Genomic DNA, 15,522 nt, shown 5'->3' with positions numbered 1-15,522 from the left:
GAGATTCTCAAAAACATTAAAATACTGTCTGGTGTCTGGCTTACAGTACCTCAATCTAAACTGTATAAAGTTATTACTGAATAATGTAACAGTACTTAGTGACATGAGAAGCGCTACTAAACTTTTGAACATATATGAACTGTGTATATGTGAAGGGAAGAAATGAAACCTGTTCAAGATCCTCCAAAGTTGTCTTATTTATTCAATATTTCAAAACCTATAAGCAAAATCAATTTACATCATAACCGATTAAATACGTAGAGATAAAACAGAATATTCTATGAGTGAAACCCTGGGAGAACACAAGGCACCGTTCCAGAAGATTGACAATCAGTTTGAGGTCTCACATCCTGACTGGGAGCCCTGGATTTACCAACAAGAACAAAACCTGCTCAGAAAAATAATATCCATTTCAGTACTTGCGTCTCATAAAAAGATTTATAATACATAGGAAAAGCTGCTATATGAAAGGTCAGCTGCATGTACAGACTCTTTTCTGCATCCTTGCCCATCAGGAGGACAGACTTACAGTTGTGCTTCTAGTGCATTGTTACATAAAAGACCCCAGTCGTGATTTACGTCTTGTAGTTTGTTACTCCATTTGACAAATCAACGTTAAAAGAACAAACTAACACCAAGAGAAACGCCTAGAACTGACGGCTTAAAACGGGCAGGATATACAAAAAGACCGTAAAACTTAATGGACTTAATTAGACGTATTAGTTGTTTCACAGGGCAAAGGTGCAGCCATTGCTCCTACTGCACAGTTCTGATCATACCAAATCAGAGACGAGGGCAGGAAGGGGGCGGGGGGGGGTTGGGGCTGTTTACATAATACAACATGAGTGTGGGGGGGCGGGGGGTCTCTTTGGTACAGAAAAAACTAAACACATTCATCCAGTGCCCAAACGTTTTCATGGGTATTTGTCAGTGTCATCATTTGACCGTATCCACACCAGCTCCCCCTCATAAAATACACATTTCACCAGTAAACATTAATTTCGGACATGATAAAGCATCGAACAATACTTGGACAGCAACCGTTGGCATAAAAAGACAAGAGTGATTGATGAAAATGTGGCTGTTAAGCATAAATGCATAAAAAATTTCTTCAAAAAATCGATTCTGTGCCTAGTTTTTTTCCAGATTAGTATTTTCAGACTATGAAAAATAAAATATTCTAACTGCATTTAGACGATGAACTGCCCTCTAGGACGACTCTGACCAGGACGAGAACGTGTTCTAGGAGCTACGTTTAGTACAAAATCCAATAAACTGTGAAAAACAGGGGGGTCCAGAGTCACTGGAGTCACTGGCGTCACTGGCAAACACTTTTCAGGTTTAAAATCAAAAGGAAATTTCGTCTAAAATAATGTGCAACATGTCTGCGTAAAAGCATAAGAGCTACTACTCTATAAGTAACCTAAAGGACAGGACATCAAAACCCTGGTTGTGGAAATGTCAAGTTCCTGACAAGCAGCGATTATCTCGCTGGGTAACATTTGAACTGAAAGAAAAAAGGGGAAAAATAACAATAATAAAAAAAAAAAGCCATGGCAACATTGCTGTGTGTGTATATTACACTTGCTACTTGCATGTGAACTATATAGATATTGCCTAATAATCTCTTCAAAATTATTAGCCAAGAACACACAGGGATCATCTGCAATACCTAAAATCAAAATCGAGCTTTAACATAGGATAGTTCGGCTCCTGCAAGGTAAAATGGCAGCGCGCTTCCGATCAGGCGAAATTTAATTTGTTGTTTTCAGTCCGTTTTCTCTGGTCAGTCCAAGAACGAAAGAGTGAAAAGATAACAGCCGATGAATGTGCAAAGCCTGCTAATGTCTCGAACGACCACCTTCGAATGCATGGTGCTCCTCGTGTGCTGAAAGAAGAAAAAACAAAACATTAAATTCATTAAAGCATTTGGAAGGGACAGTTTCACATGGACAGGTCAGGTACAGAACTGCCCGATGTATTAAAAGTTGAATACGTTCTCAATATTGTGGCAATTAAATACTCTGTCAATCCTTACACTTCTCGATTTGAATAAAGACACTGTGTTTTATTATTGTTAAAAATAAAGGGTCCTTAAGAATAATGGCATAGATTATGTGGCGGTAACATGCGGCTCTTTTACTGCCCTGTTGGCTCCACAGCAGAATCAAGATTTGTAGGTAAAAATAAAATAATCCTCCTTTGCAGTAATAAATGGTCTCAACCCTTTAACCCTGAAGAACAGCGCACAAAAGTAGCTGACGAAACGATAAAGAGAGAGATTTAAGACGGACATCGTTAATTTGGAGACGAATGTGTGTTTGTAAACACTCCAGCTGGTTTCCTGATTCGTTTAATCTGCAACGAGAAACTGTCAAACACTAAAAACTCGCGAGGCTGAAGTCAGTTTCTCGTTTGTCAGCTTCTTGTTCGAATTGTCCTGTTCCACCTTAAATGGCACAGCAGTTACATTCTGGCGCCTCAGGCACCATTTAAGGTGGAACGGGAAAATTCGAACAAGATGCCGGCGAATGAGAAGCGACTTCAGCCTCGTAAAAAGTCGAATATTGAGAAACATACAATAAAAAAAAGTTTCACTTTTCCTGCCGGAGATGCGAGAAAAGTAGTTATAGCTGAGCTAAAGCTTAAAGCAGTTCCACAAGCCGAGGCTGCAGCTGAGGTAGTGTGGGTCCTCGGTAGGACTGTCCTATGAAGACTCCTCCTTAGCAGCCTATTGATCACACAAATGGACCAGTCCTAATGAGGCTGCGTGGTGAGGCCACCAGAGCGGCACCAAACTCGTGAGGGAACTGGTGAGAAAAAATGGAGCCCGTTTCATTGAGTTTGTTGCTTTTTTCATTTCTTCACGGAAACAGAGATGTTCTAATGTAGTACAATAAACTACATACACACAAATACTTCTAAATAAAATAAGATCTATGGACGAATTCCTTAATTAATCAGTGGTTTTACACTTTATAAGGTAAAGAAGACGAATTTAAGGACGTGAACAATTTTCATTTTAAAACCAGCTCTGTTACAACAACTTCTGTCATTTTCGTGGTGCTGTTTTTTTTCTCCTTCGTGTCGCTTGTGCACAACAAACTGTGGGTAACCGAAGGCCAGAAAGGACCCGGAAGGATTCTGAAATCCTTCAAATCACCCAGAACATAGGCTGCATTTCTAGGCTGTATACAAAGCATCCTTCACTTTGGAACGGCCTGCTGTGACGTAGTGGCCGAGAAATGCAGCCTAGGCTCTGGACCGCAGCTTATGTAGCCTATAAAAGGATGTCAGCACATACTGAGACATATTTACAGTCAAGATGGTAAAATGGACGTAAAATGTTGTGGCTCCCAAAGTGGTTTGATTTTTGTTGAAAACACAAAATGGCTCTTCTTAACATTCGGGTTGCCACCTCTGCCATAGAAGGACAACTTTTACTTCCCTAAAGAACCTTTCAATGACTTGTGTGTTAAAGAGTCATTACTGTAAATAGGACATGTGAGTCTGAAGAACCCTTTAAAGGTTAAAGAACCTATATGTAATGTAAAATTGATTCCAGTTGGTTTTTCCTAAAACATCTCCTGGCCAAGAACCATCTATCAGTCTTCAATTTTTAGGAGTCTAATCGTAAATCGCATTGTCATTCTAATTTGATGAACATGGGCAGAAAAGTGCCCATCAGGACATCTAATGCATACAGAGTCCCGTCCAGATCTGCTGCGTGAGTAATGTTTACGGACTGCCTGCTCCCTTGTCTGTAATGACAGCGGCAGCTTTTACCTACTATAAAACTGCAGAAACAGCTTGATTAATCTCATGCAAACTGCTATGTCAGTAAATATTCTACAACATCCTGCAGAAAAGACCCACAAAAAAGCTGTTACTTGTGTTCTCTATGTCTCATATCAAACAGGGCCCAGTTTCCCAAAAGCATCTTAGTGCCAAGTTCATCAATTTTTAGTTTACTTTTTGATCTTATTCTCCTTTTATTTTGATTTTATTTTATTAACTTTTACATTTTAGCTACATTTTAATTATTGTTTTATATTTCCTACAATATTTTCATATATTTTTATTATTAATGTTTAATTTTTTTATACTTACCTGATTTGAGTCATTTTCTTAATTAACTTTACTTATTATTTGAAATGTTCTTACACATTATCAATCCCTTGCTCTGTATCAACTCAGCAACACTGTGAATGAGGGTCACCCTCAATGTTCCCCGAGGTTAAATTAAGGCTGACTGATTGATCTTAACTTGTAGAGAGAGTGTTCACTGTGATGCTCGCTCTATCATTTAAGAATCATCTACATGCTAATGTGCTACTGGGGAACCCAGCCCAGATACATACAGCCCTACCTTTTGCCAGTGTTTGCCTATGGTGACTGGTAACAGATGCCTGTTATTAACTGTTCTAAACAGGCTTTGCCGATTACATTTATTGCAGTTTAGGCTTCAATTTTAGTGGTTAAAAAGACCTCATACCACTCAGTGCAATACCTGCTCTCATGTAAATGCAACAAATCTGTCTTATATGCTACGTAAATATGCAATAGATATACTTTTATTCCTACTCTTTCATATTTTACTCTAATTTATGTCTATTTTTGCCTATTTTATGGCATTTTTTACTCCTATTTTATTTCTGCATAGTATGTTTAAGTTTATGTGCAATTATACATCTTGCTACTGTAACACTGGAATATCCCTTTGGGATCAATAAAGATCCATCCAGCCATAAATCTATTAAAATCCTCTGTGTACAGTTTTAATGGCACTGTAACGACCACTATCAAGCAGCAAAAGTAAACTCGTGGGCTACGATGACACGGCAAATTACAATGCAAGAGTATATTTGTATATAACTTACGCTTATAAAATACTGCTTTAAAAGAGATCTGTGGAAGTAGCTCGTAGATTCTTCCTAAGATGTTCGCCTCGTTAGCAAAAGATGCGTTTCCATTCCAAACCTGGACGACGTCCTCTCTGTCTCGCACGCTGACGCTGACACCAACAACCTCATCCTCTGAAAGAAAGCAATGATTGGGAATGGTATCATATTTATTTCACATTAACTCAAATGTAAACATTATAAAAGCTGTTTCTCGTTCACGGACACGACTCACCTGACGCACAATAGTCAGTGAACTGTTCGCCAATAGTAGCCAACAGCAATTCTTTCCATACAGCAGACTGGCAAACAAAGAAGAGACAAAGTGTACAGAGATCAATACAAGTATGACATGACATAAAACTTTAGGTAAAAACAGTGGGAGCAATGTACTGTTCAGTGTGTGTTCAATACAATTTTACCTTTGATCTCCATACATCAGAAATACAGGGTGATTCAAAAAGATTTACGATTTATTTCACTTGTAAATCATTACAGATCAATTCAGTGAACTGTAAATGTTTTAAATGAGCATAAAGTTTATTATGTAATTGTAGAAGGTCTCAGTCTGAACCTCCTCCAGCTGTACAGACAACATCAACACCATAGTCAAACTCATCCCATACTGGATTGAGCGTGTCGGGTGTCGCTGCACTCACGGCTCTTTCAGTGCGATTTCGGAGATCATCCAGTGTTGTGGAACCAACGACGAACGCTCTGAGCTGTTGGAGCTTCACTGACCACGAAAATCACTCTGCACAGTTATGACGGATTCACTCTTATTGAAGTGGAGAACGCAGAACGCTTTCTGCTCAGGGGTCTCATCTCCTCTCAGACTGAAGGGAGCCATCTTCCACTGACCGTCAAAAACTCTATGACCCCCTCTTTCTATTGGATTGTGATTGGTTCCTAAGCGCCTCACGGTTGTAAAAATATGGCGCTTTGAAATCGGATGAATCTTTTTGAATCACTCTTTATAAGCAAACAAAACTTACTGTGCTCTCCTTTGGTACTTTCATCTTCCACACACCTCCCTTTGCATTACTTTCCTCCTCCCTACATGTCAAACAGAGACACAATTTTAAGACACATTTTAAACATCTAACATTAAAAAAAAAAAATTAAACATTTAAATTGAACCAATTTCAGCTTTCTGGCACTCCAACACCAAATCAGTCGACTTTGTTCTCGCTTTTAAGTTTTTTGATCATCTATACTTGTGATGGCAGCGTGCCAGTTAGTTGAGGAACAGGGTAGCATTAGCTTTGCTAGGAGGCTACAGCTTCAAACACCACAGAACAGGTTTATACTTCAGCTTTCTGTCCCTCTAACACCAGCCGCTCGACTTCGCTTCCTCAGATTCGAGTCATTATCATTTAAACTTGTCAGGAAAACATCTGTTAGTCAGAACCTGTTCTGTGGTAAACAGAGCTGGTAGCACACTAACTGAGCTACTCTCTCCTGGTTAGCAGCACTTTAACATTAAGACACTGGTGTTTATTGAATGGTGGATTTAAAATTATGCACTGCTTTCATTTATGTGCTGTCCCGTCTGAGCAAACTGAACTTATTTGATTATTTCTGGGTTTGAAATTAGGCAGCAGGAAGCGGTGGCACAATACCGACATAAGCGCAAAACCAATCGGCGATCAGCTATGATGTCATGTTATCCCACTGAACGATTCTGTGGTTAGCTAACCATGTCGGAAAATCGCGCTGAGCCCATTTTTTAAGCGTCCCACGTCGAACCTTTTTACATTATTTTTAACTTCCACTTACAACAATGTCAGTTCTTGTGCTGATGTTGCTTCCAGAGGCATTTTACAACAAAGAAATGACAATTTAAATGCTATGCACTAGGGGTGGGAATCTCTAGGCACCTCACGATTCGATTACGATTCAGAGGCTGCGATGCGATTATAAAATGATTATCGATGCATCTCAATGCAACTTTTTTTCTATACAGGATTTCTTTTTTTTCCTCACTGTGTGACGACTTGGAACTATTAAAGCAAAGTATTTGTAATGATCCATAATTGAATTTACTTCCAATATCTTTTATTAATAAATCAAATGGAAGTGATGTGACAAGTGAACCAGAAGGCTCTCATTCACTGCTCTGTATCGACATAGCGTGAAATCCCTGGTTCTCAACGACTGAGTACGGACGCAATTCCTTGGCAATAAAAGTTGCGACAGAGTCTGTAGTTCGCTTCGCCCTTTCCGAGTTGGGTGGAAGCTTTGACATCGCTTTATCGATGGTCCTCTGGTTGGCAGCAACTACAACTGGGCAGAAAATGGATGGAAACATGTTATATGGTTTTCCCCCTCAACTCCACAGAAGCCAATACACTAGCTCAAGGGTCGACAACGTCTTTTACTGGCCGGTTACGGCTCCACATCAGAATTAGATTTCTAGGTAAAAATAAAATAACCCTCCTCAGCAGTAAAATAAAGCTAACATTTTACAAGAAACTGTTCTACTTTTGGGGAAAGGTTTCCAGCTGGTGATGCAAGAAAAGTGGCTACAGCTGAGCTGAAGCTTAAAGTAGAGCAAAATAAGTCTGCGTTTCCGTTTGTATTATATTTTTAGCCTACACTACATGACTCTCATCAACATTTGGGTTGTGACCCCTGCACTAGCTTTTAATGTAGTGTGCACGTCACAGACTGTCCAGGTGCTGCACTTCCGCACTTTGCAAAGTTCCAACACTGCGTTAACAATAAAAATGTAGAAAATCAATTTTTGACGTTTTTGAATCGATTCAGAATCGTCCATGTCTGCTTCGTGATGCACTTAAGAATCGATTTTTTTCCCCACCCCTACTATGCACTTCAGCACTCCGCAGCCTCGCTCTGTGAGTGTGGTCTACCGCTTTGTGGCTGAGCTTTTGCTCCTAGACGCTGTCGTTTCACAATAATAGCACTTACAGCTGGCTGGGGCAGATTTAGCAGGGCAAAAATTTCACAGCCTGACTTTGGGTGGCATCCTATGGCAGCACCATGTTTACAGTCTCTGAGCTCTTCAGTGTGACTATTCTATTGACAGTGTCTGCCTATGGAAACTGCACGGCTACGTGCTTGATCTTATACACCTTTTAGCAAAGAGTGTGGCTTAAAAACCTGGCGACGTATCTTTCTGGCAGGTCGGGATAAGATTTTATACAAATTCGTATTAGATAAGCAAATCTTAATTAAGGAATCTTATCCTACAGCATCTTATCTCAAGTTTGCAAATCTTAACCTACTCGACCAAAGTTGACTGTCAACTGTCATGTCTGTTATCTAGCAACCGACCATACGCACACGTTATCAAAATAAGGCAGTCAGACGGCTTGACACCATTACTCTGGTACCTTTATCTGATGTTAAAAGGGTCAAACCAAACTGAAGCACGATAAATTGAAGTCAGAAATTTTGACAGCGCTTTGTGCTGTTTTTATGGATTTTAACCCGATTTTCTCCCCAATTTAGTCGTCGCCAATTCCACCCGCTAGTTAGGACTCCCCCAACGTCACGATACTACCAACGCTAGGAGGATGAAGGCTAACACAGGCTTCCTCCGAGACCTGTGAAACCACCATTTCTTTTCTAAATGCCGCTCACGCAACGTCACTGTACAGCCGAACGCGCTCGGAGGAAAGCGCCAACCGCCAGATCTGTTACGTCAGCTAACAGACGCCTGCGCTGACTAGCATCGCGCTGAGTGATGGGGGGAGAAGGAGGGGCCATCCTACCCACCCAGAGAGAGCGAGGCCAGTTGTGCTCTCTCGGACTCCCGGCTACGGACGGCTGTAGCATCACCAGGGATCGAACTCGCGATCTCCTGATGAAAGGGCCAACGCTTAGACGGTCGCGCCACTCGGGAGCCGCTTGGTGCTGTTTATCAGGACGTTGCTGCTCCCCGGACTCAGTTTCAGTTCCCAAATCCTTGGGCCAACCACACTAACATTATTCTAATAAACATCAACACGATCTCTGTCCCCTCATTATTCACCCACATCACTGTAATGTTATTTGATGAGTTTTCATCAATGTTAATACACTGCATAAAACAATAGGAACAGATGGTCAAAACAGATGTTAAGACACTTGTAGAGTTGTCTTTAAAGCCAGGACTGAATTTAGGAAATTTAGTCTAGTTAGAACGTCTCTGTAATACTGTTTTTGTATCTGGAGTTCGGATAAGATTGTGAACTTAAGAACTGTTGTTCTGTAATAGCTTCTGTCCTAAATTCAGTCCTAACTGAAGTTGTCATGGTGACTAAACAGATAAGATGAGAGTTCAAAGTTAAGAGGTTTTGCAATACGGCCCCCAAACTCTGCCACATACTCCTGGCCATATACGGTAGTGTATCGTTCTGACAGTGACCACATGCAATATTTAAAAAGATTTAAAAACTTTACCATAGTGGTCTTCGTTCTCCTCGCATTAAGTGGTAGCTACACCTCAAAGGGAGGTAAGACACTGCGGGTATGTTGTTGTACACACTCCAGAAGCTCTGTTTAAAAGGTAGAAAGGAAAAAAAAACAGGAATAAAAAAGGACAGAACAGATATATATACACATATATACACATACAACGGTCAGGCATAACATTATGACCACCCCCTTGTTTCTACGCTCATTGTCCATTTTATCAGCTCCACTTACTATATAGGTGCACTTTGTAGTTCTACAGTTACAGACTGTAGTCCATCTGTTTCTCTGATACTTTGTTAGCCCCCTTTAACCCTGTTCTTCAGTGGTCAGGACCCCCATGGACCCTCACAGAGCAGGTACTATTAGGGTGGTGGGTCATTCTCAGCACTGCAGTAACACTGACGTGGTGGTGGTGTGTTCGTGTGTGTTGTGCTGGTCTGAGTGGATCAGACACAGCAGTGCTGCTGGAGTTTTTAAACACTGCGTCCACTCACTGTCCACTCTATTAGACACTCCTACCTTGTCAGTCCACCTTGTAGATGTAAAGCCAGAGATGATAGCTCATCTGCTGCTGCACAGTTTGTGTTGGTCATCCTCTAGTCTTTCATCAGTGGTCACAGGACGCTGCCCACAGGACGCTGATGGCTGGATATTTTTGGTTGGTGGACTATTCTCAGTCCAGCAGTGACACTGAAGTGTTTAAAAATTCCAGCAGCACTGCTGTGTCTGATCCACTCAGACCAGCACAACACACATTAACACACCACCACCACGTCAGTGTTACTGCAGTGCTGAGAATGATCCACCACCCAAATAGTACCTGCTCTGTGAGGGTCCATGGGGGTCCTGACCACTGAAGAACAGGGTAAAAGGGGGCTAACAAAGTATCAGAGAAACAGATGGACTACAGTCTGTAACTGTAGAACTACAAAGTGCACCTATATAGTAAGTGGAGCTGATAAAATGGACAATGAGCGTAGAAACAAGGAGGTGGTCATAATGTTATGCCTGTGTGTGTGTGAGTGTATATATATATATATATATATATATATATAAAAATAACAGGGTGCTTAGGAGGTGAAACATTAGAGTTGTAAATAACCAAATTGGCCCTTTGTTTTGATTTGTAGCATATCATGAAGCCCATCAGGTTAGTAAATAGGTGTTGAGCGATGTGCAGGCGACGCACAACTCAACACACAAACCCAATTCCAAAATGTTGGAACAGAAGGCAAATTGTAAATAAAACCAGAAAGCAGTGATTTCTGAATCTATTTTTTGACATGTATATTTAAACAAAAGCAGTACAAAGACAAGATATAACATGTTTCATCTTCTCAAATTAACTGCTTTTTATAAATATACACTTACTCTGAAATTCATGCCTGAAACACATTGCAAAATATTTGGGATGAGGCGATTTAAAACTAGAAACATTGAGAAATGTTCAAAAAACTTCTTTAACAGGTGACGCAATTATGCTTGGGTATAAAAGGAACATCCAGGAAAGGTCTTGTTCTTTATGAGCAAGGATGGGTCGAGGCTGACCACCAAAAATGGATCAACACTTCAAAAATAACATTCCTCAGCAAGAATTTTAGGTATTTAATCCTCTACAGTGCACAGTGTCATCAAAACAGTCAGGGAATCTGGAGAAATCTACAACGAACACTCACGACTTTTCATCCCTCAGACTGCACTGCATTAAAAACCAGCAAGCTTCTGTGATGGATGTCATCACATAGGCTCAGGAATGCTTTGACAAACCATTGTCAATAAAGAATATTCCTTGCTGCATCCACAAACGCAGACAGTGGAAGCCAAACATCAACAACGTCCAGAAACGCAGCCGACTGCCGTCTGAAATGGACTGATACACAGTGGAAACATGTACTGTGGTCTGACGAGTCAACCTTTTAGACTTGTTGTTTATGAAAACAATGGACATCATGTTCTCCAGGCCAAAGAAGAAAAGGATCATCCAGTATAAAGTTCCAAATCTAGGATCTGTGATGATATGAGGGGGTATCGGTGGGTAACATCTGTGAAAGCACCTGTGAACACATTTTGGAGCAACATATGCTGCCTTCTAGACGCCGTCTTTTTCAGGGACGCCCATTCTTATTTTAACATGACGACAGCAGGTTACTTTCTGCATGCGTTATAACAGCAGGGCTGCATAATCAGAGGGTGTGGGAGTTACAGTGGTGCTATTATTAAGCTCAAAATATGACAATGAAGGATTTGTACAGTTGCACAGCTGAGGATGTACAGATCTGAAGAATGGTCCAGTCCAGCAGTGACACTGAGGTGGTTAAAACTCCAGCAGCACTGCTGTGTCTGATCCACTCATTTAACAGTGAACTTAACAGTGCCTACCTGGACTGTCTGCACTGTGTAGATCTTTTTCAGATTTGATTCACACTCTGCTGCTGTCGTCCCTGGTAATGACCTGGAAGTCAGAAATAAAAACATAAGCAAACAGAGATGTGTAAGCATTGGAGAAATACCTCGCACTTACTTGTGATATCAATAGACAAAAGGTTTTTTATGACATCAACCCTGCAATAACTGATATCGACCAGTGTAACCAGTTAATCTGCATAATCTGTCCTGTCTTTGTTGAGGAATAAAAGTTGTTTTGTTCACCACTGTGAGCAGTTCATTCGAAAAGCAAACAGGACTTCAACCCCTGCCATTTAACAACCTTCTCGCCTAAATGTCTGTAGCAACATCAAAATAACCTCTTATTGACCAGAGTATATTTTGGTTTTTCCATCTGCCCGAATCGTAAAGCAAAAAATTCAGTAACTGCATGAAATGAATTTACATTTTTATTTTATTTATTTTTTGTAAAAGCTCCCCTCAAATTAACAGAACATGGGTTTTATGATCACACATATTGCTATATTCTCAGAATTTACTGCTGAAAGCCAAAAATCTTAGACACTCTTTGTATTATTTTATAAAAATAATGTTTACAGAGCAGATCACTGAAGAGACGCCATCTGTTTATAGTTTATAGCCCAGATTTGTGGAAAAATGGGTCGACTTTCAGTAGAACAAAAATTGTGAGTTCAGCTTCTTTTATTATAAGGGTTTGAAATGACATCACCCATCTATTTGACTGGAAAGAAGACAGTTACAGCTCTCATACGACCCCCATCTTTAGAATGTAGCTTATGAAATATGAAAGTTATGAAGAATATGACGAAGTGCGTTTTGGAACCACCGGTGGTCTCAGGGAGTTGAAAAGGTTAAATGCACAGCCTGTTTCAGCTGTTATTCACATATTTTATTTCTGAATTCAAAATTAGTGCAGTAAAGTTTAAGCAATAATGTTTTTTTTGAGTTTAGTGCTCATTTCTGAAATATTACGCTATGGACGACCTTGCTTTTGTAATCCCAGCTGAACACAAGGACAAAGATTACAAGAGATTACAGCCAAACTACAATGCAAATGAAAGGAAACCTTAGAAGGAAGAAGAGATTATAGAATAATTAAAAATGGGCATTAACGTGACAAAGTGGTGTGTGATATGTATTTAAAAAAAACAACAAACTAGTAAACAAGAGTGGGTTAAAAATCCTTTTTAGAGGTCTCCAGTGAATTGAGCTGTTGGGGACTGTTCGTTGTTGTGTTTGTTGTTTGCCATTCTTTTTTTTCTCTGTATTGTTCCTCAAATAAAATAAAAATATATATAAAAAAATATATATATACACAAGTGATACGGCGAACATGTAGTATATCACAATACTTCAGGAATTTTTTTATGATTTAACAATAATTTTCTGACGTTTTCAGTTAGAACAGACAAAACAGTGACACATTTTAAAAATACCATCAACAACTATAGATCCAAGTACCTGTATTCAACACTTCAGACACTGTGCTGCACTAAACCCAAACAAACAGGACTAACACTAATAATACCAACTCTAATCAAACACGCAGTTCAGATGTGACTTTTAAGTACCGGTGATACACCCAGAAAAGAATACCGTGATATATTGTGATATAATTCATCACGATAAATCGACCTACTGCCCAGCTCTGGTTAAAAAGTAGGCTAATGCTGCTGTTTATGCAACGGAGATCAAACTATACGGTTTGTGTTCCAGAAAGGTGGAAAGCTCGCTTTATTAACGAGGTCCTAAATAATCAGAAAGCGATCATGTATGTTTGTTAAAAGCCAGCCTGGCCTTTTATTTCAGTTTATAGCACTAAAAAAGTTGTGGAGGCCGTCAGGTAACTAGGTTAGCTAGGCGAGCAGGTGACGCACAGCTCGACCTACTTCTATGATCGTCGCTAGCTGGCTAGCCGGTCTGGCAGCGGGAGAGCGAATGGAAACAGCGAGCAATAACCTATAATGTGGTCTTTCTACGTATCCGGCTGTCATAAAGCTGACTTCAGTATGTTATACGAACATTAAGCCCACCATTCTGGCATTTCTATCACTTTACATAGTGAAATAAAGCGCTTTGAGAGGTCTGAGGACATCGGATGACTCGGTTAGCCTAGCTTAGCATGCTGGCTAAAAACATTAGCCTGCTCGGTGAGCCGCTCGGCCAGCCTTCGTTAGCGGGCTTTAGGTGAACCAACCGGGGGAGACTCCAAACTTGTTTCATCGCAAAAAACGGAGGCTGTTAGAGGCGTGTTGGCGGCCGCGAACGGCGGCGTGACGTTACCTATCCAGCCAGAAAGTCCACGGAGAGTGAAGAGGGAGCGACGTGCCGTCCTCGACGTGATTCGTGATGTTTTCCAGCTCCTTCTCGTCGATGTGGATGTTGTTGTCGGAGGAGTCGACCGGGCTGCCGCTTTGTCTCCCCGCGTTCAGCTGCAGGTTCGGGGCTGCGGGAACCGCCATTTTTTCGCGCTTCAGATAACTAGAATTTAATCCGGGGTTATCGTCAGAGATTGAAGAGTTTTAGTGACCACATCCGAAGCGAGCGACCTTCACAGTGGCGCTGACTCATGCGCGGCTCGGCCGGCCAGTCCGCCGCGTCACCCGCACAACAACAATAACAGCGGCAGCAACAAAGGCGCGCTGGAACAGGAGTCGACTCAGAAATGAATCGTTCTATTGATCCGACTCTTTTCCAGAAATCGGTCAAACCGATTCACTCCAAATTAATTTAACTTGTTTGTGGAACCTGGACAGTGTTTACTGACCTGTCGGTCAAGCGGTGCAGGCCAAACGACTGTAGTAAATGTCGAATGATATCTACAAGTACTAGAAGTTAGCTTCTTATTCGAATTTTCCCGTTCCACTTTAAACAGTGCAGAAGTTACATTGTGGCGCCTGAGGGTGTAACTGCTGCAAAATTTAAGGTGGAACGGGAAAATTCGAACAAGAAGTGGGCGAATGGGAAGCCTCAGCAGTAGCCAAATGGCTGTGGTTGGTCGCTGAATCGGACATTCGATTCGCTTAAACGAAAGAATCGGTTCGAGAAACTGACTCGAACTTCCCAACGGTAATAGGAGTGAAGTGGGCAGCTGGAGGAATGGAGGCCTTCCAAGGTCAGGCGATTTCAAAATACTAGCACGTAAAAGAAATAAGTTTTGTTGTGTTATACGTTTATATTTGAGGTTTAACCATAAAATATAGCTTTCTAGTTATTTTTCAAATAAAAAAAAAACTAGTTACAGTAAAGAATTTGTTTATCATTTACAATTTTATTGATTAATTAAACACCCTGTCTGAAAAGCACCCTGAATCAGCAGAGAAGGGTTCTACTACAGCTCTGGTCCTAGAGGGCTGGTGTCCAGCAGAGTTTGGTGATTTCCCTACTAAGACACACCTGACTGCATTTAATCTGTTAACTGACAGGTTTAGTAGGCATGTTTAAGTAGGGAAACCTCCAAACTGTACTGGACACCAGCCCTCCAGGACCACAGTTGTGCACCCCTGTACTACACGCTGCCCCAGGATAGTATCTTCTCTCAGATCTAGGCAGAGCATTTGGCTGAAATCTCTTTTGGTGATGGTGATAAGATTCCTTCAGGGTCAACAGCCGTAGCAATGTTGAGTTACTGGTTTTCAGAGTGGTCTCAACATCACATGACAATAGGTAGAAAGTCTGGAAGATGTCGGATCAAACAAATGTGGTAACTTTATTTGAAATGAAGACTAGGCTACAAGCAGAATTCATCAGTACAGACGTTAAGTCTGAGGAAATGACCAAGCAGCATTGAGAG

At 40.9% G+C, this 15,522-nt stretch overlaps 1 protein-coding gene across 1 annotated transcript; it reads right to left on the bottom strand.

Moving 5' to 3' along the window:
• Positions 1-215: 215 nt before the first annotated feature.
• Positions 216-14,354, bottom strand: eif4e3 (eukaryotic translation initiation factor 4E family member 3). The gene is made up of 7 exons (XM_036591009.1): positions 14,013-14,354; positions 11,703-11,775; positions 9,309-9,403; positions 5,897-5,957; positions 5,137-5,203; positions 4,881-5,036; positions 216-1,888 (listed from the first exon to the last, which is right to left on the bottom strand). Exons 1-7 carry the CDS (start codon positions 14,189-14,191, stop codon positions 1,842-1,844), a joined length of 678 nt encoding a protein of 225 aa, XP_036446902.1. The 5' UTR covers positions 14,192-14,354; the 3' UTR covers positions 216-1,841.
• Positions 14,355-15,522: the final 1,168 nt, after the last annotated feature.

This window comes from Colossoma macropomum, unplaced genomic scaffold, assembly GCF_904425465.1.
Source record: "Colossoma macropomum unplaced genomic scaffold, Colossoma_macropomum, whole genome shotgun sequence".
In the NCBI taxonomy this organism is placed as follows: domain Eukaryota; kingdom Metazoa; phylum Chordata; class Actinopteri; order Characiformes; family Serrasalmidae; genus Colossoma; species Colossoma macropomum.
The sequence above is the reverse complement of the archived record's forward strand: the minus strand, read 5'-3'. Positions and strand labels throughout refer to the sequence as shown.

Coding starts and splice junctions, on each gene's coding strand:
- eif4e3 (XM_036591009.1), bottom strand. CDS start 14,191: ATGGCGGTTCCCGCAGCCCCGAACCTGCAGCTGAACGCGGGGAGACAA. Junction 11,776..14,012: donor TGGACTTTCTGGCTGGATAG/GTAACGTCACGC, acceptor TCTGACTTCCAG/GTCATTACCAGGGACGACAG. Junction 9,404..11,702: donor ACACAGTGCAGACAGTCCAG/GTAGGCACTGTT, acceptor CCTTTTAAACAG/AGCTTCTGGAGTGTGTACAA.